We start from the raw sequence: 24,433 nt of genomic DNA, 5'->3' as shown, positions 1-24,433 counted from the left end.
ATTTTAAATCATATCATCAGATATCAAAACAAAACACTTTTAAATGTCAGAAACATACAAAAGTTGTATGACCTACAGTTTATCATTAAAATAGAACATTTCTTTCTATTCTGTGACCTAGAAAACATCTCTATCTCTGAGTGGAAACACTACCAAGCTTTAAACAAAAGCCTCCACACAAAAACCACACCGAGCAGTTAGTGTGCAATAGCAGAAATGTAAGCTTCAGTGCAAGTTCTGCCAAGAAGACTCAATCTTGAAGTTGAAGCAGCAGACATTTCACAAATCTGAAAAATCTGAAAACAGTGCATTCTTTAAAGCAATTTGTCTAATATGTCATTCATAAATGGAATGCATTAATTTTAACTTGAGATAAAAAGAAATATTATAATAATTACAACTAATTGGGAATATTTACATTTAATGGTTATTTATTATACAATATACATTTAATTTTTATCATTCAGGCCAGGGCTTCCGCCACTAGGCGTCTGTATGCCTACAAGTTCTCGTCCTAGTGCGCTTCCCGCTGGGAAGACATGCAGAGCTGGTGGTCAGTGTCGTGCTCCAGGAAGGGTTGGAGAGCAATCTCTCCCATTCTACCCTTAATGTGTATGTTGCCGCCATCACCGCACATCACGTACTGGTCACAGGTAATTATCGGTCAGAATGACCTGATCATCAGCTTAGTGAGGGGCGCATGGAGGCGCACTCCGTACCCTCTTAGAACCTCTATGTTGTCCTTTTGGGATCTATAATAAAGACGTCTCTCCTGTGGGCGCTCCAGGGTAGGGGGTCTACATGCACTCTCTCTGTCCAGCTTTTTCGATGCATGGGCTGCTTGGTGACACCGGCAAAGACTTTTGAGTTTTCGACGAAGTAGCAGACGAATGCCATCAGGCCAGGGAATTAAGTAAGTCAGCAAGTATGGTGGGGACTGCGCCCCACCCTGCGACGTTGACGCAGAAGCACTCCCTGTACTCCATCTGACACCAGGATTGGTTTGTGGTTATCGACCTGAAGGACGCCACTTCGTCTTTCAATTCTCGACATGTCCTTCTCCGGGCTGGAGACTCGTTAGAGGTGAAGCGGTGGTGAGGCGGAAGTACCTCTTTCCCCCCAGTGAGCCTCCCCACACAGGTACTGTGCGGAGCCATGGAAGAGGAGCATCTGCTAGTCTGCTAGTTTCACCCGATTGGCCCAACCAGACTTGGTTCTCGGAGCTCACGCTCTGACGGCCACTCCCCCTGGCTGATTCCCCTGAGAAGGGCATGGTCTGACACCCGAGACCATACCTCTATATCTGGCCCCTGGACAAGACGAGGAGATCCTAAGTGACCCGTCTCCCATAGTTGTGAGCACCAAACACAAGAGCACCAACCACTAGGCGACTGTCACTATAAGTGTTGCCTCTTCTCGCCCTAAGTGCTTCCCGCAGCACAGAGTGCCCCCCCATCCGCAGTCTGTACCCTCCTGGGACCTTAATGTGGTCTCGGTGGGTCTGCGTAAGCCCCGTTCAAGCCCGTTGTGAACCCGATCTTTCACTATAATGATGAAGACGCTTCTTCTGTCGGTGCTCGACTCCATCGGGAGGGTAGGCAATCAACACGCACTCTCCGTGTCCAGTGGGTGCCCAGAGTGGCGGGTACCCCAGGTGGGTTAGATCCCAGCCTGGCCACATGCCCAGAGTCCCCACCACTCCAGCCTGGGACCAGGTGGGGAACTTGCAGGCACTCCCCCTGGGAGGAATTACCAACCCTCTCCCTGTCGTGTTCAGTTCGCGCCCTGTGCCTCTACTCGGTCCAGACACAGAGCTCTCATAGGTATTTCACGTATTATCTCCCTTTGGCAGATGTGGTCTCCTCTAGTGTTCCCCCCTCAGGCGAGGGGGTAGTGCTTCCCAGTGCTCCTTACAGTGTCGGGCGGCCTACAGGCCCCTAGAGTAGCAAGGCCACCACATGTACAGCCAGTAGTAAGAACCTCTTGTCGTGGTCACACAAATTGATGCCTTACTACACCACTGGATGGTTCCGATTCGCGAGGACCCTCACTCGTGACTCGTCCAGGCCGGTCAGTGTCGTTCTGCTGGAAATCGTGACACGGTGGCAGGACCGTGGCATTTTCATCAGGAACCCCATTCTGTCAGTCTCGATACAACATAGAGAGACCGAAGAAAGGGAACGTCTTGGTTACGGATGTTACCTCGGTTTCCTGATGGAGGGAACGAGAGATTGTGTCCATCATGACAGGGACACTGTGCGGGCACGCTGCAGACGAGGGTGCCTCTCAGGTTCCTCAGCTTAAAAAGGTGAATGAATGGGTCCATTCGCCAAGTTCATTGGCCTTTTCAAAGTACAATCGGAGATGATAGGTTCTCAAGTCAAACCCCATTCTGTCAGTTTTGACACAATGTCTCGTTCCCTCTATCAGGGAACCGAGGTTACACCTGTAACCAAGATGTTACATCCGTAACCGAGAAGTTTCCTTTAGGCAAAAAAGAGCAACTGTGTTTAGTGTTTCGGAGAAGACAAGAGTTAATATTTTCGGTGATAGTATCAAGATCTTTTAGGTTATCAGAAATGCTAGAGAATTGAGACAATTCAGGCAGAATATCGGGAACAAGTCTTCAGTAGTTGTTCTACCGTATTTGTAAAATGGAGGTTGATTTGCAGCAATCATGTGTCATATTATGAGGATTCATGTCAAGAATCAGGAGTAATTGCTTGTTTCAATAAATGTCTATTTTTATTGCAGACGCTTTAAACGAAATGACGGTAACATTTTGCAGACAAATAAACATGCACTGGGCCGAACCACTTTCTGTTTAAACAGAAAATATTTACCACCTTCATCTGAAAGAAATACAAAAAAGTATAATATAACAGTATAATATATACAAAAACACAACATACAACCTATTTAAATCTAAAACCCTAAAAACCAAATGAGTCCCAAACCAGCATTACCCCTAATTCCCAGACAGAATATAAAGGTCATTGGGAAATAGTGCCCCTGTTTATTTGCCAGCCTCCGACTCATGCTGCAGCCAAGAATCGTGTTTAGCAAATATTTAGCTTGTTGTATTTTTGGTGTGTCTTTCTTTTTTTTATAAATTACTAGCATGCACTCAAGTAATAAAATTAACAAAGACGCTATCGTTCTTTCACTTCTATTAAAGTACCACTTTAAATGAGCAGCATATATTTGGGTTCACAAACAAAATACAAATGCATAAGCATAAACAAACAACAAACAGAAACCAATTTCTCCAAACAAAAGAAACAAAACTGTAATGAAGATCCACAGAAGGGAAGGAAGGAGTCGGGAACCGGTGAACATTTAACAAAACTTTAATAAAAAAAAAAAACAACAAACACTGAAGTAAAAGAGCGGCAGCCACCTCACAGTAGACTGCTGGCCACAGAACATAGACACAAACACCTGTCTGGTCCAATGTGATCTGATGACGTCATCATCCCGAATTACTGTTAATTAGTGATAGAACCATTTACTAGGACAGAGACTAATTTGAAATATTACTTGGAGGTGTTGAAATAGTGTTGAAATACTAATGGAGTGATTTGAATGTGTATTATGGTGTGATATTATTTATAATATGATTTTATGTGAAAGCTGTACCTAAATGTGCATTGGTGTCAATAGACCCCTAGGGTTGATACAATCTGCTAGGGTTTTGGTGGGAAGGAGGATGTTAACAAAGGTTTGTGTGGAGGGGGGAAGGAGGTAGAAGGAGACCTTATGTGAACAAGGGCTGGGGCACTGGAAGTCCCATGCTAATAGTGATTAAAGCTGTATATGTGGGAGAGCTTTGCTACATGACTACTGCATATTGTATTGCAAAATGAAGCATTTTAATATCTACAGTAAACCAATACTCGTCTGCAGGTTTGTAAATTAAAGTATTTAATAACAGACTAAAATTGATGTTACATGTAAAATGGTTACAAAGTAAATGAATAAAATTGTAAATTATACAACTAACAGTTTGTGATATTACCTAAGAGATTGGATAGAAAAGAGAAGAGAGAAAGTATAGAAGAAGAAGAAGAAGAAGAGCTCCCGGAGAGGAGTTTCCAGCGAGGAGACACAAGCTTTTCATACTTTCCTTGACCATGTGATTAAACTAACCATGGCAGCCCAAAATTTGCAATTCATTGAAACATACTAATGCGACAGTACTAAAACAACAGCAGCAACAATAATGCGTTTCCCTTTGAGAGTTGCCTTAACATCTGACAGAACTACAGTTTTTCGTAAAGAATGCTATTTATTGCAAGCAAGCAAGTAATGCTTACTTTAGCAAGTCCAGCAGCTGTCAAGGACGAGTGTGCCAGAGTAACTTACAGTCTGTAGGCCTACAGTTTGAAGGTTGCTGATGATGAACAGAAGTATATTCAGTTTGATTTTAAATAAATAACTTGACTAAATGAAAGCAAGGAAAGGCAAGCTGCTTGCGCAGGTTTTAAATTCAATAAGCAACCCAAATTTTGTACACCTTCCCAATGCATTTTTCTCTGGTCTAACCCGCTCAAATGAAGCCCAATTGGGCAACACTGCTTACGACTTTCTGTTGAAAATGAGCGAGGATAGACTGAAGCACGGCATGTGGAGGACATCTGCTGGTTAAAATGTATAAATGCAAGAAGCACACATCATCTTGTTTTTAAACTTTCTCTGAATCTCTTTTTGTTTACATGAGTAAGGTGTTCTGTTATCTCAGGTGGATCATCTGATACAAGGGGTAAGGTATAGGAGGTGGTTTAAAGCCACCTTCAGAATCAAAATCAGAAGAGCTTTATTGCCAGGTCTCTAGGTCGGAAGAAGATGAACCAGGCAATGATCAGAGAGACTCAGAGCTGCTTTGGGAACAGATTGGTATGCATCCCGTATTGTGGTGTAACAGTGACTCAGAATGTTGTTATCTCTGGTGGGGCATATGATATGCTGTCTGTATTTTGGCAGCTCACGGGAGAGGTTTGCTGTGTTAAAGTCCCCAATAATAATAATAATAAGCAAATCCGGGTGTTGCTGCTCCATGTCAGTGATGTAATCTGCCAGCTGTTGCAGTGTTGCGTTTGCACACGGATGTGGAGAAGTTAGAAAAGCACATCTTCTTCAGTGTTGTAATAGAACAGCTGGAATGCCCCAGTTCTTTTGGCTCCATGTAGCTGTAACCCAGTGGTGGTTTAAAGACGATCACGATCCCCTGTTTTTTTTATCGAGAATGTGTAACTCAAACCAACATCTTATGCGATGATCCTTAATTGTACAAGAATACAATCTTGATGAAGCACCGCAGGGGTGGCTTTCGTTATTTTGGACTCAATTATAATTATAACACAGACAACGCCACCCGGGGAATTTCACCCAGGAAAATAACGGTCCAATAAGGACACAGGTTCGTTCCCACAAAGATACGGCAGAGACGTGAATATAGAAAAATATTACAATAATTCTTTATTATGACTAGAATAAAAACGTAACACACAATTCAGTAGGCAAGGGATTTATATAGCTTAAAAATGAAAAAAATAAAAGCAATCAGATAATTGAAGAGAACTTGTCAGATGGCAGGGAGAACAAACCTACTTAATTCCACTTCACTACGCACTTCAACCGTACACTAATGTACTCACTTCATCACAAGCACACGTGCATTCAGGTAACAGAAAAGTTAGCAGAATCAAATCACTAAAAAATCTGAAAAATACAAAGTTGATCAACAAAATAAAGCAACAACAAAAAAATAACAGATACAATCACATTACACAGTCCATTAACAATATACCCACAAAACAGGGTTCACTCCATAAGATCACACTCACATTAACACTTATTTATCTCGTGGACACTCAAACACGCACACTTCTAGCTGCAACCAAACACACTCAGACAACTCGCATCAACTTATAAGTTCATTCAGCCAACGATGATACCATACCCAGCCCAAAAACACAGTCTTCCAACAGTGCGGAGGTGCCCAAATGGCCCCACTGATTAATACTCGGGTCTCACAGTCTCCCGATGTCAAGTCCACTCAATGCATGCTGGTCCAACAGAAGCAAATGTGGCGAGGCTAGGCAGAAAGCCAGGTGCCCAAAGCGACAAAAGAAAGAACCAAAAAAAAAAAAAGAAAAAGAAAAGAAAGAGGAAGCCCAGGTCACGGTTTCAATCCCCTCTCTGTAATCACACGAACATATTACCAGCTCTCGATCGCTTCAGCTATAACAGAGAGGAACAAGATATGAACATAAAGTCCTTTTGCGGATACTCACTCATTAAATCAATAGTCAATTATTAACAAATCAGCTCTTCCAACGTCAAACCACGATGGATAAACAGCCCGGGAGGTGCCCTAAAACAAACAAAATGCATACAGCCAACAGTCTTCATAGTAACATACCCCAATGCTTTGCAGCTAAGCTCAAAGATCCCCATGCGGGAGCAACTCAGAAAACGGCGTCCAAGTTTGCAACAGTCAACACGCTTCCCAACAAACGCAGGAACATTCCTTATACACGTTCATGCACCTATAGCGCACCTGGATCTATTTAGGTGATCACCATTCAGTTCGTACTCAGGTTGTTACCCCAATTAACTAGGCAGCTATGCCTGCTACATTGACATCAGGCATAAAAAGGGCACAGACAATGTTGTGGCAAATGCTCTGTCTAGAGTTCATAATGTAGATGAATATTGTGTTTTGTGTTGCTGTAAATAAGTAACTACAGGACTTCAGTTTCCAAACAACTGGATCTTGTTTGTAACTTGTGGGTTACAAGTTAGAAGTGCTGTTGGTCTTTAACTATTAATAATTTTTATTTGTTATCAAATTTTGTTTTGCATGTTGATATTTCTTTGCATTGTTTATCCAATAGGATTTCCAGGGGAAACAGAGCAACAGCAACACTCTTAGACGAGATGTTGCTGAGTGGCACGGCCGCAGGATATCGTGTATCATAGTCCACCAGGACTAATGCAAAACAATGTTCCCATGCTGATTGCTCTAATGGCCCGATTAGGTCCATACCAATTCGTTTCGAAGGGGACCTGCATTAAAGGAAGCAGGTGCAATTGCCCTTTTGGGGAGGCTAGTGGATTTGCCAGTTGGCCAGTCGGTTGGTGGCACTGGACCCACTCTTCCTGGGTAGGCAGGTGACAAATTGCTCCCGCACCACACGGTTGACAACTTTGTCGACGTCGCTTCCCTCAGCCAACTGCCATTTGCGGCAGGAGTCCCGGAGCTGTTGAGCCAACAGAAAGGGTCAGGATGGCCTTCCTCAGGTCATCGTAGACCAGGAGGTTCTGGGTGGGCAGCTGCTGGGCAGCCACCTGGGACTCACCCACCATCGCGAGACCAGCCGCTGGTCTCTGCTAATCTCTCAAAGAGATCCATGAAGGCTTCTGGCTCGTCCTGCAGGCTATTTTGTTCAGCAACAGGTAAGTGGGTGGGAACAGTGTCTCGCCCCAGCTCCGGAAAATCTTGCGGCCCTCTAGTTGGGCTTGGAGGATGGCCTGGAACGATGATGTTGCGAGCAATGAAATCGTTATCACAAATGGCGTGGTCGGCGGAGTCTGCATAATGTCAGCAGCCGTCCTACTTCCTTCTCAGGTTCCGGCACCACTGTAACAAAGTTCAAGACAAGGAAGGAAGAGGACAAGGTTGGCTTGGCTACTACTGGCTTTATTTCAATAATCCTTGCGTCACTACTGCATTGGCTACTGTACCTGTGACAATGTTGTCATGATTGTGCATCATCATGTCATGTCTTTCTTAGTCTAGTGGCAGAATCATGACAGGGCCTCATGTTTGGTGTGAAGAGAGACATATTATTGTTTTTTCATGATCTAATATGCGCTGTCTCTGGTGGTCCGGTATTGTCTTTGTCCCCGACAATAAATAAATTATTGATTTTTTGCATTTCCTCAGAGTGGTCTCCCAGTTTTTCCACTGGATACAGTTAAAACACGCATCATAGGTGTCGCGTTGGTCAGCGTAAAGATCGCTATACGACCCGCATTGGGAGCTGTTGGGGTTCAGGTGACCACGGTCATATCCGGTGTTAGTTACATAAGAGTCTTTTTCACGGACCATGTGATCAGAAGGATTAGAAATCTAACAAATAAATGATGTTAGATGGTTAGTTTGATGTCTTACTGTTGGTAAGAAATTACTTTTGTGATAGAAACTATAGAAACTCGGCGTATAGTGCTAGGTCACGCGAGTCAAGCTTGCATCAGCTGATCCACATCTAGCCTACATATAGAAATATGACCCTATCACAAATCACAGTTTTAATTTCCTTCAGCTATCAGCAGCTTATCGTGTTGCTCACAAAAAATTACCCTCCTCCATCCCCAACTTCACTTCACGTTTACAATATGGACTTGACTTTTTTGATATTCTTCTTTTTAAGTCTCAATTACATTGAATTATCAAGAATTATCTGGTTGTTTTGGTCTGTTTACCCTAAGGCAGCGTTTCTCAAACGAATAGAGACGTGACAGGTGGGGCGCGCCAAACGTGAGGAAATGTTCCTTTTTATGCCTTATATGGAAACGTGAGATCAAATCTTCCGGAATTTTGTGTTCATGGTTACAAATTAAATTGTAGTGAGGTAGGCGGGGCGAGAGCTGGGATTCGAGGCCGGTGCGTGAATTATAACGAGCGTCAGCGGCCTTGAATCCCGGCTCTCGTCCCGCCTACCTCGCTAGAGAAATTTTAACCTTTTGAGCGGTATCCGGTTTGGTCCCATATATGGGATATTATTTCCGTGCCCCTGAGAATACGGTCCCAGATATGAGATTTAGAATGTTCAGTGACTGCCAGATTCAAATTGTGCTGTCGCGCGTTGGTTTGCGCTGAGCCAGAGACGGACGAGCTCAGCGCTGTCATATATCACAACTATACAGTGTTTTCAACCTAATAATGTTTATTTTAGCTTTCAGCCATTTAAATACACATAAGCACAAGTAAAACAATACATTTTGGAGTTTGTAAGATACACACTCATGTCTGTGGACGCAGCAATAACAATCTATTCAAATATAATTTGACGACGTGTGTTATTCACATCAGACAAACATAGTGGAAGTAACTATAAAGTTTACAAGAGTTAAAGTTCTCGGAGTTCACCGGCCAATTTCTTGCATGTATTTCGGGAGAAACTGATGACAGACAAATAAACTCTCTGAACTGCGTCGCAAAGAAACATGGTGGCACCCGTCTCACGTATAGATCAAGATTATTTATTAATGACCAAACACACTCACTTACACATTTTTGAGAATCGGAATATCAGATAGTTGATGACATGGTAAGCAAGTTTGTGAATATTTTGAAAGAAAAAAGGAAATTAAGGCGATCTATCATAAGGTGTTATTGTGGCTGCAGTGTGTCACGTGACAAATATGACGCGTTGCCATGGAAACATTAAGGGGTAATCATCACTAGTCTACATGCAGTCTATATTAAAACAACATTAGATATGAGACCCCGAGAAAAATATAACCTGGAACCGAAGTGCCAAAATAACATGACATCAGCATATTAATTGTAACGGAACAAACTTTCGCGGCCATATTTAAATGTTTTTTTTACAGATTTCAAAATGGCACTTTTGTATCTTTTCTATTTTTGAAATTAGTAGTGCACAGCTGCACTTTTATTTTCTCTATTTTTTTATTTCATGAAAGTTATTATGACACAGCTGCACTTTTATTTTCTTTATTTTAGAACTTTCTGTTATTTGATGTATATAGTTTGTATTTTAGATACAACTTGTTACTCTGATACTACTTTTTAGTTCAATAAATTGGAACATGTTAAGCTTGTTGCGCATTTCATTAGCATTGTGTTGGGGCGATGGGGGCAGGTGGGGCTTGAAAATTCCCCCTTGTCTAAAGTGGGGAATGACCAAAAAAGTTTGAGAACCACTGCCCTAAGGGGGGGTTATCTGCTGCCCAGAACAGAACCATGCCGCCAATCTAAACTATATGCTAATTGTCAATAATTATTGGCGATAATGATCATAAAGAAATAAAGCAAAAAATCTCAGAATGTGGTTTGCTATTGCTTATTGTGACATGGGTTCCAGGTCAGAATAAAAGATGGCAGCGGTCGGCAAGCTTTGTGTGTACCAAAATACAGCATTTATATAACGTTTAGAGCTGTACTACAATTTTGGCTTCCAACAATTATGAAAACAAAATAATCAAGGTAAATTGTGTTGCATACCATTTTGCAAGGATCGTCTCAATTCATTTCATTATGAGGACACATACATTTAAAAAAGAGAATGACCCACACTGATAAGATATTTATAGTAAACACTGCAATATTTCATGAAATAAATGAATTGTAATTTTTTATTTCACAGGGACTTTAAGCTTATAATCACAGTTGCAAGGTGCTATATATAAAACAAACTTGCTGAAAGTTTATAATAAGTAAATTATTTTAATCGATTACATAACTTTTACCTACACTTTCCAAGACAACAATTTATGTCAGCTGGAATGCCATGTGCTCCACCAGAGGGCACTCCCTTTTTGACTATTGACATTATACCATGCACTACACTTCCCATAATCTTTTGCCCATTATGCCTGATTACCTTTATTATTCTTGTTTATTCGGCCCATTTTAAGTAATTTAGGGTGAAGTTGTGTTAGTGTCTCACTCGTGTCAATTCTGAGAACCCTTGTTTCTGCTCTGTAGCTTTGGCCTTACATTGGATCCTGTTTTCTGAGTTTCTGCCCTGGTGCATGTTCTGTGGATTGCTTACCTGTGTTTTGCCTCTGTATGGCTTTTGAATCTGGATTTCCCCAATGAAGTTCTGTGTGTGAGTCTTCAACTTCTGTGCTTCAGAGTGATGGCATCACGGTCTCTTGTCTCTAGCAGTTACACCTGTCAAACGCATGTTCATAAATATAAATCAATATTAATGGCCCTTGGCCTTAAAGGGATAGTTCAGCCAAAAAAAATGTATTCTGGCATTTATTCCATTATTGACATTTCAAACTAGAATGCATTTCTTTAAACAATGTTGATAATTAAACAATGTCAGTACCTATAGACGTATATTGTATGAACATAATACAACTGAGAAGTTGATAAATTATATATAACATTTATGAATAGCACAAAATAAATGTTTTTGACTTGCTAACAGAAGTAATGATGCTCATGAGAAACTGAGAGTCTAAAATTGCATGTAGTACAGGCTACAGTGTGGTCAGAGCAAACTTGACTTCCTCTGTTTGGTTTGAGTAAAGTATAACAATAAGAAGCAGAGCTCATTTGTGTCTTAATAAAGAGAACATGAGAATCACACAGCTTCAAATCTGTGAGTATAGTGATTTAAAATTGCTGAAAGTATGCCAGTTTGTACTTTTCTTTGCTTTTTTGTTAACAGTAGATTTAATGGTGAAATGATGAATATGATTTCCATAGATCTGCTCATATGGTGTCATGCTGCAGAGACTTTAGATCAACTGACAGATTTGGGACAAAATGTGACTATAAACTGTGATCTGGATGAAGGAGACATTTATTGGTTATTACTGAAAGTACCAGATCCTCCTGTGATGATATTACGCACTTTGTCAACAACATTTTTTCTTTTCGACACAACACTGAGACACAAATATTCAGTACAATCTAAAAATCATCTGTTTATAAATAACATCACTGTTAATGAATTAGGAGTTTATTACTGTATGAAGACAGATACGCCTCCTAAATTTAGCAGTGGCATCAGACTGAAGATAAATGGTAAGTGCTCATGTTGGAATCAAGTGTATTTATATTCGACACAAATATGCCTTTTATATGCTACAATGAAGTACACTAACAGTAAAAATAATTATAGCAACATTAAAAGATTGTAAAGTTTCTCATTATTTGCAGAGACAACAGAAAGTCCAAATGAAGAAACCACGTATATACATCAGAATCATACACGAGTGGAAAAGAAACAGACGCTGTGGCAGACTCTTACACTTATATTGGGTCTGCTCAATGGTGTTTTGTTCATTATGGTCATAGGTGAGTTATTGTTCTTCAACTCTGGCTCTAAATATTAACATTTTGTTTAAGGTCGTTGTTTTAGAATCAGATTGTATTGTGTTGCTCTGAAGGACTATTAAAGGCTTTTATTGATGGGAATAAAACATTTGAAGAATGTCCCATAGAACTTCCCAACACTGAACTACAGCAGGTGACCTACAGATGCTTTTCTAATCCCAAACCAGTTAAAGGTATAAATATCTCAAATCACAAGATTTAAGTTGTAATACAGTACAGTATTTTTGGATTATTTAGGTACATTTAGGATAAAACTACTGCATTCATCATGCTTATACATGTATTCATTTGCTCTTTCAGTGTGCAGAAGTGAAATGTTCAAAGCTGCATAAAGTCCAATAGCAACTGTGCTGTTTCAAAGCTGCCAACAACTAACCCAAAATACAGTATATCTCACAGTGTACGGACATAAGTATGATGAATGATATTACATTACCAATTTAGTATCGTGATGTTGGCAGTTTTTTTTAACATCGACTCATATTTCTGCAAAGGAAGCTATCAATTGTGAATTTCTATGAATACATACGTTTGACAATAACCATAGATTTGATTGGTCAAACTGTCATTTTGGTCAAAGCGTAATAAAACAAGTATTTTCTTGCCTTACTAAACTGTGAATAGCTTAAGCCAAAGGAAAATTAAATGACTAAATGTAAATGTAAATGATTATAGCTCAGTTATGTCAGTCATCATTGAAAGTGTCAATAATCATGACAATGAAAATGTGTGACTAATGCTTATCCACTGTGGTTTTGAAATAAAAAGAGATAAAGTGTGAAGTTTTGCATTTCTTTATTTTATATATATTTTTTCATTATAAATCAAAAATAGTTGGTAGATAAAAATTTTAGTTAAATTAACTTTGTCTCAGACCACTTCAATATTTATCACACAACAAGTCTTCTTCCAAACCTTAAATGGAAACTGTAGAACTTTGCTGCATTCAAATGTATACTTTATCAGATAATGTTCAGCGCTAGATATTCATAGTGTTTCATCACTGCTATTGCTAAACACTGTCATGAAATACAATATTTGCTCCCCTGTTGTGATTTTCAACTACAGCTCGACTACTTATCGTCACCTGTTCTATTTATCTTGAAGTTCCTAAATTCTTCCTAAAAAGTGGAAATAAGTTGGTTAAAAAATTGTCTGACCAACTTAATTTCACCTGTTGACTGGAGGTGCACATGCAAGTTTACAAGCACATGCTGGTTTGGTTGTTGAAGCATCTGCGCTGTAACAAGATGTGCCATTTTGTTCATCAGTCAAACCTGCAGCACACGATCAAGACAAACTTTATATTTTCAAACGTCATTGTTTAAAGTAAGTATTATTATTCATTTTATTATATTGACATTTGTTTTGTAAAACATAAGTTGATTATGAAGCATTTTGTTTGTGACAGGCAAATATCTAAAGTTACCGTTAGAGTTTATAATGCCAGTAAAATATAAGTTGTGTGTTTTGACCTTTGAAACTTAATTCATAACTAATTAATGTAGTGTCACCGGCCAAGTTTATTTTAAAGTTTGCATGAACGTTCTCATCAAAGAGAAAATGTCGCTATCCCGGGTTTATGCCTATATCTTCATGTTTTACAATGCTTGCTAAATTTATCACAGTTACAGACACAGTGTTTTTGTAAGGAATATGTTCACATTGTTGACAATATTACATTGCTGAAAGGTGGGCAGACCATCCAGTGTTGAACTGCTTTGTTTTAATGTTGCAGTTCTAAAAACTGTATTTAACATGTTTATTGGTGTATTCATGTTTTGAGAATTCAAAGAAATAGTCAATGTCAATGTTAAAAGTGAATCTTCAAGTTTGTTTTTTATTGAGTTTGAAAATTTTCCAGGATTCAATCATTTTTTATGTTAGGAAGTATGGCTTTTATTTGACATTGTTTAACATTAAGGATAAAAAAAACTTGAAACCTGCAGTTATAGTTTTATTTTATAACATTTCTAGAACATAAGAACATTAGCCTACATCTTTGTCCATAAAACTCACAGAAAAAAGATTATTGACCAAATTCTTTCCCAATGTCAGCTAATAAATAAAGTCTTTTCAACTAAAAAAACTGTTTTTGCGGGACAAAAAAAGTGCCATTTGAATTCACTCCATGATTTGAGTTGACGTTAACTTTTAAAAGTCAACTTTTTCTTTTTGAGAGTGTAGGCAAAGGCTTCTTTTTATTTAGAAACCATAAAATGTCTTCAGCATCATACGTCCTCTTTATGATTTCCATTTCTGCCAAACAAAAATTGCTCATTTTAAACACTTGATTCACTTGAATAAATTGTGTTAAATTTAATTGAAAGTCACACTCTATGTCAACGTTTACTATTATCTAGTCAGATACTATTATCCGTCCCTGAACTATTTTACCTCTCTGAGCTGTGTCACTATTAAATAATCAAATGCAAAATAACATATTCTTCACTTTATTACTTCAATATAAATGACTTTACATATCCGGTTGTTTTCAAGGATACTTGTCTAGCTGAAGTAAGGAAGTTTCCCTCTAGTGTTAAAATGACAAACACTTGACTTCCTATGTGATGAGTGTGAGCTTTATAGAGCTTTGTAGAAGAGTTCAGTGTATGCAGTGTGTGGTGTGAAGCAGTTTTTATTATATAAACGTGTTCAGATCAAAGCAACAACATGAGGATTATTCAGCTTCAGCTCTGTAAGTTTATTGTGTGTTATGATGCTTTTTATTAGAAATAGTTTTCTGCTTTTAAAAGGGGGTTTATAGTCCCTGCCACTTTTAATGATGCATTTTTATTAATCCTTATTTTCCTTATTTTCATCTTAAAGGTGTATTAATGTGGTGTCAAGCTGCAGAGACTTTAGATCAACTGACTGAATTGGGACAGAATGTGACTTTAAACTGTGATCTGGATGATGAGGACGTTTATTGGGTTTTACTGAAACAATCAGATTCTCCTTCAGTGATACTGCAGTCGTTCTCAAACCCAACATTTGTATTTCACTTCAACAAAACATTGAAAAACAAATATTCAGTACAATCTAAACATCGTCTGGTTATATATAACATCACTGTAGATGAGTTAGGAGTTTATTACTGTATGAACACAGATACACCTCCAAAACTCAGTCACAGCACAAGACTGAACATCATTGGTAAGTACATCAGTATGTTTAACTCAGTATTACAAACACATCAGTTCTCTCTGAGTTATTGTGCTTGAGAAGACAGTGTAACAGAATTCAATGCATATCTTTATTTTCAGAACAAACTCAACTGAGCGAGTTCAATACAACCGAGTGCAAGAATCACACAAATGTAAAAGAGGAAAACTCAACACAACTGAAGATTTTCAGTCTCATATCGGTTCTGCTGAATGCTGTTCTGATCATTACAGGTGAGATCTTTCAGCTTTACAGTAAGTTTGAAGATAAAGCTGCTCACAATGTGGCTCTACAACAGAAAGGTGAGGCCGTAATAAAGCTCTGGGAAAAACTATTAATGACCACAAATATTGACTCTGAATTCACTGTCATCAGGATTCTTAAATGCTGTTTCTGTTGAAAATGGATGTTGGAACAGATCTGGAAACGGTTCACAACTTTATAACACTGAACTGCAGCAGATACAACATTTAAAAGAGTCTCAAGACCCAAAACAATCACAGGTAAGACTATTAATATCATTCATGATATTCACTGGAAACCACCAAGATCTGGATTACTGTCGTTTATTTGTTAATATTGATTTCTGTTCATCTTTCAGTATGTGACAGTGGTTTTCCAGACTGTTTAAAATATTAAGACCAGCCAGATCAACAGCACCACCAGAGTAAATCTCTATTTATTTTGTACAATACAGGATCATTCACTGGTTTATGAATTAATAACTTGTTTTTTATTTAAACAACTAGAAAAATGACATACAATTTTATAAAAACATGCATATCTGTAAATAATGAAAATGCCTTGGAAACCATCTTATCAATGTTTTCTGATGTCAGAGTTTTGATATCCAAACTTTTTAAATTATTTGGAATATCTGAAATATTTTGTTGAAAGTAGTAGGCTAATGTTTGTATAAATCGGTGTCTATTTGTATAAAGATGCAAATTCTGAAGAAGAAAACAGCCTAAGTTTAAATATCACTGGATGATAATGCTCGCTATTTCCAGTTAACAACTTTCTGTTTTGCTTTGATGTATAAACAAAAGTGTTGCCAAAGCAAAAATATCCAATAGTTTATACTGGCATTTATATTTTAACATCACACGATCATGTCAAATTATGTGTATTTTCATTTTCAGCAAATACTTGAATAAAAATATTATAAAGTCAAGAAAACTTTTCCAATGGTTTGGTCACCTGCAGCCAATGACTAATATAGTCTCACCTTTGACTAGACCGGCGGTTTAACCTTGAACCAAGTGCAGTGTTTTTCTCAGAACAATTAACATGAATGTATCAGCTCATGGTTTTCTCAACCACAAATGGAAACAGAGTAGCATTGTAGTATGGTTACTAGGGTTTATACTTTTGCTATAATTCACAAGTTATGAATATTTAATATCACACTTTTGTAACATGGAACAACCTTAAATACTTTTACATAGACATGCTAGTAGGAGTGATGTTGAATGAAAATACTGCCCATGAAACCAAAGTCTCAAGCGTTGGATGTTGACAAGCAACACATGGGAAAACTACAAAGACAAGTGAGCATCCCTGTGCCATATTGAACAGGAAAGAGCTCTTAAAGTGGGAACTATGGAGCAAGAAATGTAAAGTAGGTGTTTGGAAAGTAATAAACAATACTCATGGCTGGTACAACTCTTTGTATGGTATCATTTTCCCAAAGCGCACAAAAGCAAATAGATTTCAATCAGAGACTGAAACAGATAAAGTAGTGATGCTCAAACACATCCTAAGACCCAAATAATGGTCATTCAAATAAACAAATATATAACATACAAATATATCAATGGTGTTAAATATCCACTATGACCTTTATTTAGACTTCGTATAAACCGACAACGCTGGTTAGTCTCGAGTCTAGCCTTCATGTTGCTGCTGTTAAGAACAAAAGGACTTGCCACAGGAAGTCCCGGTACACTTTATAAATGTCATAGTTTATTCATGATAAAATGTTTGTAAACATGTGGAATGACACAAATGACTCTGTATTAAACTATTTCAGTGATGAAGGTGGAAAACTTTGACTTTGGCTGACACAAGTTCACTTCAGTGTACTGGACGACCAACAGAAGAACAGATAAAGATGAACAGATAAAGATGATATTGTGCCATTGTGTCTCATTCTGAAGAATACAGTTCACTGTTGTCAGGTTCTGACACTCTGAGAAATTATAAGTGAGTAGAGTCGGTTCTGTAAAGACAATATTTTACAATTACTTTTATAGTTAAAATCCTTTATTTGTTGCATTTGTTTAAGTAATATAAGTCATCTTTAAAAGTGTCTAAATTAATGATGTTCTTAAGTATAAGCGGATGACTAAAGTAACACCTGATGTTCAGTCTTGTGCCATTACTGAGTTTTGGAGGTGTAACTTTGTTCATACAATAATAAACTCCTAACTCATCTACAGTGATGTTATATATAACCAGACGATGTGTATATGTTTAGATACTGAATATTTGTTTTTCAATATTTTATTAAAATGAAAAGCTAAAGTTAAAGCTAAACTCCAGATCCGAGTTTATAGTCACATTTAGTCCCAAATTTGTTATTAGATCTAAAGTCTCTGCAGCTTGAAACCACATTAACACATCTATAATAAAAAACAAACAGATAATATAACACATGGATTGATAAAATTGTACAAATGCAGTGCAAGTCACTTTGTAAGCCAATCGCAAACATGTAAATAATAAAATGTGCACCCTTAAAATTATTTATGAAAAGACACAATTAAGTAATACATCAAATGAAAAATCCCCAATACATGTAATAAACTCACACAGTTATCGGATTATCGTCATGTTGTTAGTTTGATCAAAATACTATAATATATAAATCATTTAAAATGAACTTTACTGCAGATCTCACAAAGACAAGTTAACAGAGGAAGTCAAATACACCCTTAACACTGTAGTCAACACCCATAGAGAGTCAATCTAAGGAGGGCTCTCATTGGTTAGTGTCATTATTATTTTTAGTTTTTTAAGGCTTTCCATTATCAATGCAGCATTTTAAATCGATTTAGTTATTCATACATTTACATCATATTTCATCAGATCTGACATACACAAAGTAATGAGAGACCAGTTATTGTGTAGAAAAACTGCATATTGTCAAATATCAACATTAGTTTCCACTTTTATGACTAAATCAGTATCATAGTATTCAAATACAACAACCAATAGATCAAACAATTTCAAATTGTGTTTATGGCAGTATATCAGTAAGTGGATTGGTTGCAGGCTCAAGGCATCATGGGTAATCACAGCATGCACAAATTCAGCAAGTTAAGAGGCCAAAAAACATATATGAAGATTTTCTTAAGTGTCACATAAGTGACTCTCTTGTGATGACGTTTGTGTTCTGATAAACTTACTGAAATAAATATTTAATCTTGATATTTGGTGTCAACAAGCAACACAAACACAACTGAACTGACTTAAACTGCTTGCTGAGACACCACGTGCATGTTTACATAAATTAATATTAAGTTGTAAAATTTAATCAAATAAAAGTTTTTTAATAAATTTACACATGTTGTTCTCAATCGCAGGTGATCGTGTCACTTCCGGAATCAGATATGCGCGTGATCGTGTGTCGCTGAAACTGTGACAGAAACACGCACACACTTGTGATTGTGTCACTTGCGCTTTTTTTATTAACAACAAATTTATTTCCAAACGTTTGTGTAGGCCTATACAATGAAATACAACATAAATATAACAAACATTTGCACAGTAGGGGGCTATTGTTAATTTACATGAAAATATTAAAGCATTTACACATTTTCAATGTTTTAATTGCTTTTTGCTTCTTAGAAAATCGGATTGAATCAATATAAAGCTCAATTTCTTTCTTGAATGAGGTAAAACAGGGTTTTTTACAGTAAAAATTTACATTTATGAACATAAAAATTTTCCATTAATGGGATTTTAATCGCTTTGATTGACAGTAACGAATAAAACACGTCATCGGTACTGAAGGGACTTGATCCGGTCTGAAGGGGGCGCTGTGCTCGTGATGTGACTTTCTGTTCATAAAGATGAAACATGGCACGTGGAGGACATCTGCTGTATTACACGTGTAAATGCACCAAACGCACCGTGCGTGAGTCACCGTGACACGATCCTGTTTTTGGTCAATAACATTATTTGTAAGAACAAAGGCATCAGATATTGTTCTATTGTTCAGGTAACATAGTTTGTAGGATTTATGTGAATAAAACCAGAAACACTAATACCCAACAAATAAAAAAATTAAAGCTCTTCATAGAAAATACAATACAAATGATTAAAGCATGTTTTAAACAAACAAAACACTGAGAGACCTTTCATGGGCAAAAACTGACATCTGTGCTATCAGTCTGCTGAATACCTTTGGTAAGAACTTTATTTTACAGTCATGTTGAGCTTTGCATGGAATCGCCCCACAGCAAAATAAAACTTTAAAGGATGATACAAGATATGATACAAGGTCTCCTAATCCCTCCGTCTGGATTTATTTTATTGTGATGTACATTTGCAGATCTTATCTGTGTTGAATGTTGTTCATATTATTTGCCTGAGTAAACATTCATCTCTGTAGGCTATAAAAACACAATGACTCTAAATGACTAAAGCTTTGAGAGACATATAAAACAAGAAAATCAAATGTGTCCTAAATTACCCTTACAATAGTGATAAAAGAAAACTGTTAAAAGTTAAAAATTAAACAAAAGCTTTCACCTTGTAAGTTCACTTTCTCATGTTTGTTCTCTTTCACCTTCCAGTTTGGTTGACGCCTATTACACTATTAACGCCTATTAAGTTGTTCACATAAAGTCACATGAATATTTGTTTATCACCGACCGATATTATCACACATGTGAATAAACATTTCAGTGTAAAGTTTTAACTTATTCAGGCATTAAGAACCGCCAACTTAGACAAAAAACAGATGCCTATAAAATCAAATATGATTTAATCTTGATTCATCTCATTTGTATATTACAGTGTACTTGGACATTACATCTATCTGATATATATTTATACCAAGACACTAGCAGTGGCCCAAATCCAGAAGATTCATATCCAGTAAAGTATGAAAAGCAGATACACAACTCTTCATTGCTTATGGTAACAACATGCTACACAGCTAAACCCTGTTATTTTGTCCTATTAAATCAATTAAAGATATTTTAAAGCTTTCAGAATGTAACCATGCTTTCATTGCAGTTCTTGACAAGGACAGATGTTAATCTGTTTTAGCTTCACACTGAAATCATTTGTTTAATGATGTGTTATCAGTCCAGGAACAAGAAACAAGACTCTCTTCAAATATGAACAGAGCATATAAATTCATATTCACATTTTATATCCTTAATGAAACAGGACCAGGGTTTTTGTTATTCAAATGTATGATGTAATGCACATACAGTATGCTAGTCAAATATTGGGGCTACTGTATTGTTTTCAAAAAGCATGAGCTCATTTTAATTGCATGCAGCCAATGATAAAAACCTACATTGCTCATTATTACGATAAACATGATCTCATTTTAAATAAAGCCAATGATAAATCATGTATCGTCGGAAAACCCAGAAAGGGTTTCCAGATAAAGGGCATGTGATATATTTGTCTTTGAGAGGCGCCTGCTACTGTTAAAACCTAATATGGTAGGACAGAAACATAACTGTAGCGCAGGTTCAATAGTCTTAGACACTGTTACTATCCACATATACTGTATATTTTAACAGTATTAAGAAGTATTCATGGAAACTAGAATAATAATGTATTAGTGATCTGAAACCATATTTAACCAAAGATGATTATGTACGATATAATCTGATCATATATTTACACTTATTAAGTATGTCTTTATTCAATAATGATTCACTTACACTTATGTTTTAAGAGCACAGCAATGTAAAATCCAGGAATGTCATTTGTGCCGACGTGAATAACAATCTTACTGAATTTAAGGAGCATCACTGAGTGGGGCAAACCTGTTCGAGACTGTAATCGGAACGGATGAGTTGATGTTTTGACCTGCGACTACTCCGTCTCACAGTCACGAAGTTTCCAAGCTGCAGGGGATCTTCAATCAGAACCGAGCTGTTCGCGCAAACGTTGCTCGCATCCAAAGTGTTTTTCTATGGTCCTTAGACTCTTACTACCCTCAGATAAAGATTGGATACGAGACTCTAATTTTACTTCCATGTTTATTGTTTATTTGGTTTAATTAAAGTTTGTTAAATGTTCGCCGGTTCCCGCCTCCTTCCTTCCCTTTTAAGGATCTTTGTTACACCAAGGTTGCTTGATGAATCGTAGTAGGCTATATAGGCCCTACGCTTAAAAGAGAAACAGTAAGCACATAAGGCAACTAGAAGGCAAGATGATATTCCACATTGTAAACAGAAAGCAATCAATTTTGGTTTAAAATATCATCTGATATTACAAACAAATGTAAAAAAAATTAAACAGCGTGTTTAGGTTTATAGGAAAACGTTTTTGCAGGTGCTGGTCCTAAGCAACTAGGGACCAGTTTAAACCAGCTACCATGCTTCAAAACATTCCTTACCCACAAATGCAGTTTTTTCAACAAGGTTTGTTTAGTGCCGGTTCTCTATCAAATGCGTTTGAAGTCTATTTTGAGAATGACCAGTTTGTCTTGTATAAAAGCTTTTTGAAAGGTTCAATCTTTGCTCAACTGTGAAATGATAATGGTGATTCTGCCTTTGTTTGTCTGGAGACAAATGTAAATACTTTACATGTTACAGGAACACACTGACCACATGATGTAACCAAATAATGACAAACCACCTTTATTGAAACCTATCATTGCTTACAGAGGAAATGTGCAGCTGTTTTGTTCAACACCCAGTTAAACTAATATTGTCTTCTGCTTGCATTGAAAGTTTCTTTGTTATTTTTATCTATAGGTCTACTGCTTCATGAATTCTGCTTATTGAGATCAAAACGTAACAGTTTAAATTTGTATTATCATGTTCAAAGCTACACTAGTTAATAACGTACTGTGACCAGTTCTTAAGCCTTCCCAACTAATCTTGTTTGTTCAACACACATGTAAATATTAACCCTTAATTCAGATTTCTGTCTGATTTTAGTTTTTTCATCCCTCATGTTTTAACAGCATATTAGAGTGTTTTTGTATCAAAGCACTCATGTAAGTTTCACTCATCTCAACTCATCTCAACTACAGAGCATTAGAATGCATGCAGGACATCCAGTGGGAAAGTGAAAGAGGAAACACAGTGAAGGTATTTTTTATTTGCATTGTGACTTTGCTTTGCAAATTTGCAAAGCCACCCTTTTCTGGCTTTAAAGCTTCTTTAACATAAAAAAGTGTTGCATGTTTTGTAGGATAATGTTTGTTCAAAATATATGTTTTTATTTATAATTTGCCCTGTGAGAGACTACATGGGTGCAAGCCTTGTAAAGACACAGCGTCTCTAAATGTACTTTAAGCGTGTCGAATATACTTTGCCACCCGACCTGATTGACCACTTTCTCAAAAGAAGAGACAGAGTCCTAGGATACTTACAGTCACCATGTGAACGAATGCAAAAACAGATCATATGGTCTCTATGGACACCAGTTAACATGTCAGCTGTTTTCAACAACATGTTCCTGGTCTAACAAGTCTATCTGAAGGGTAGGCATTAACACTTTTTGGCAATTTATTCAAGAATATACGAAGCATTTTTTGAAAAATATATATTTTTGTACAAAACAGTAACCAAAACTATAGCTGTTATACAGTAAAACCTATAACCAGTTAAATATTAACAATCCTAGTTAACCTTTGTAAGTTATTTTTAAAGTGAATTATTGTTATTAATACATGCCTTTTTCACATATAAGGGCTACAAATGTTTTTGACATTTTGCAAAACATGACATGATATGTTGTCAATGGAACCTACAAGTACGGTGCATGTACAGAAATGTACAATAAATATAAACAGTTACTATTTTGAAAGATGTAAAAGCAGAGATACACTTAATAACCTGATCTGACATTCATGAAAAACATACTCTGATCTTTCACTTAACACCAAAGTCTATTGATAAACTTTTCCTTTAAGTTTTAAGGATGTTGTGAGAACAGACTCATTCCTGTACAAGACTAAACTTCCTTCACTACATTATAGACAAAACATATTGCTTTAAACTGTGCACGGTAAAGTTTGAGAGTGAGATTATCATGAAGCTATAGTGTGTTTGAAATGCTTTTACAAATTAAAAATAAGAGAAAAACAGATTATAGATCTGACAAATATTGAATAACCGTTCACCAGAAAGTCACATGACATCAGCAGACAAGTTCATAAGTCCAAGATCATATAAATGCAAGATAAAGGCATAAATAAAAACAAATAAACGAAAAGCAATCTATAAAATAATCGGTTGGAATGCTGTGGAATTCTAACTGGAAATTCTACATATTTTAGCTCTTGGAGTTTGTAATGCTGAAAGACAGAAGGCTTTTGGAAAGTAGGCCTATTATGCAGAATAGCAACCGTCCACCGTATTTTGCATGAAGCCAAATTAGCGTATATTTGCAAATAAACAGGCTGAATTCAGGTCGATGTCGGTTGTCGAACCACCAGAGAGACATAAACAATGACGAGAACATAAAGACAAATTATTAAATCGTTTATATGTCAGTAAATGATTGAATGTCTCATTCGCATCCCTGAACAGGTGAATATGACGCTGATGCGGTGGGAATATTTCTCAGCAGTGAGAAGCGATTGACTGTCAAAAGCTCCTCCCTGAACCTTTAACTTTCATTTAATGTTTTACCTGTTTAGTTTCTGCCATTCCCGCATATGTGGAACAGTAACGATCATCCATGAAGAGATTATGGATTATCTTCTGCGAAAGCCCCGTAAATGAAGCGCTATGAATGACAGGTGCGTAACACGACTAAATCACTATTCATTATTTTAATCATGATGTATTTACTCTCTCCGGAGATATTAAGCGACATAACCAAACAAGCACTCGCCTATGTGTAACAAAAACATTGATGGAAGAAAAAACATACTGGAAAATGTTTTTAAATAATAATAATTATTTATTAAAATATAAATGAAATATAGGCTCAAATTTATCGACTGAT

The 24,433-nt window shown here is 37.1% G+C and overlaps 1 protein-coding gene across 1 annotated transcript; it reads left to right on the top strand.

Annotated features, from left to right (window-relative positions):
* Positions 1-14,944: 14,944 nt before the first annotated feature.
* LOC306903037 (uncharacterized protein) lies at positions 14,945-16,446 on the top strand. Its single transcript, XM_079471956.1, has 4 exons — positions 14,945-15,265; positions 15,376-15,507; positions 15,650-15,777; positions 15,876-16,446. The coding sequence occupies exons 1-4, from the start codon at positions 14,947-14,949 to the stop codon at positions 15,903-15,905; spliced, it is 609 nt and encodes a 202-aa protein (XP_079328082.1). The 5' UTR covers positions 14,945-14,946; the 3' UTR covers positions 15,906-16,446.
* Positions 16,447-24,433: the final 7,987 nt, after the last annotated feature.

This window comes from Barbatula barbatula (assembly GCF_947034865.1).
Source record: "Barbatula barbatula genome assembly, chromosome: 13".
NCBI lineage: Eukaryota > Metazoa > Chordata > Actinopteri > Cypriniformes > Nemacheilidae > Barbatula > Barbatula barbatula.
The sequence above is the reverse complement of the archived record's forward strand: the minus strand, read 5'-3'. Positions and strand labels throughout refer to the sequence as shown.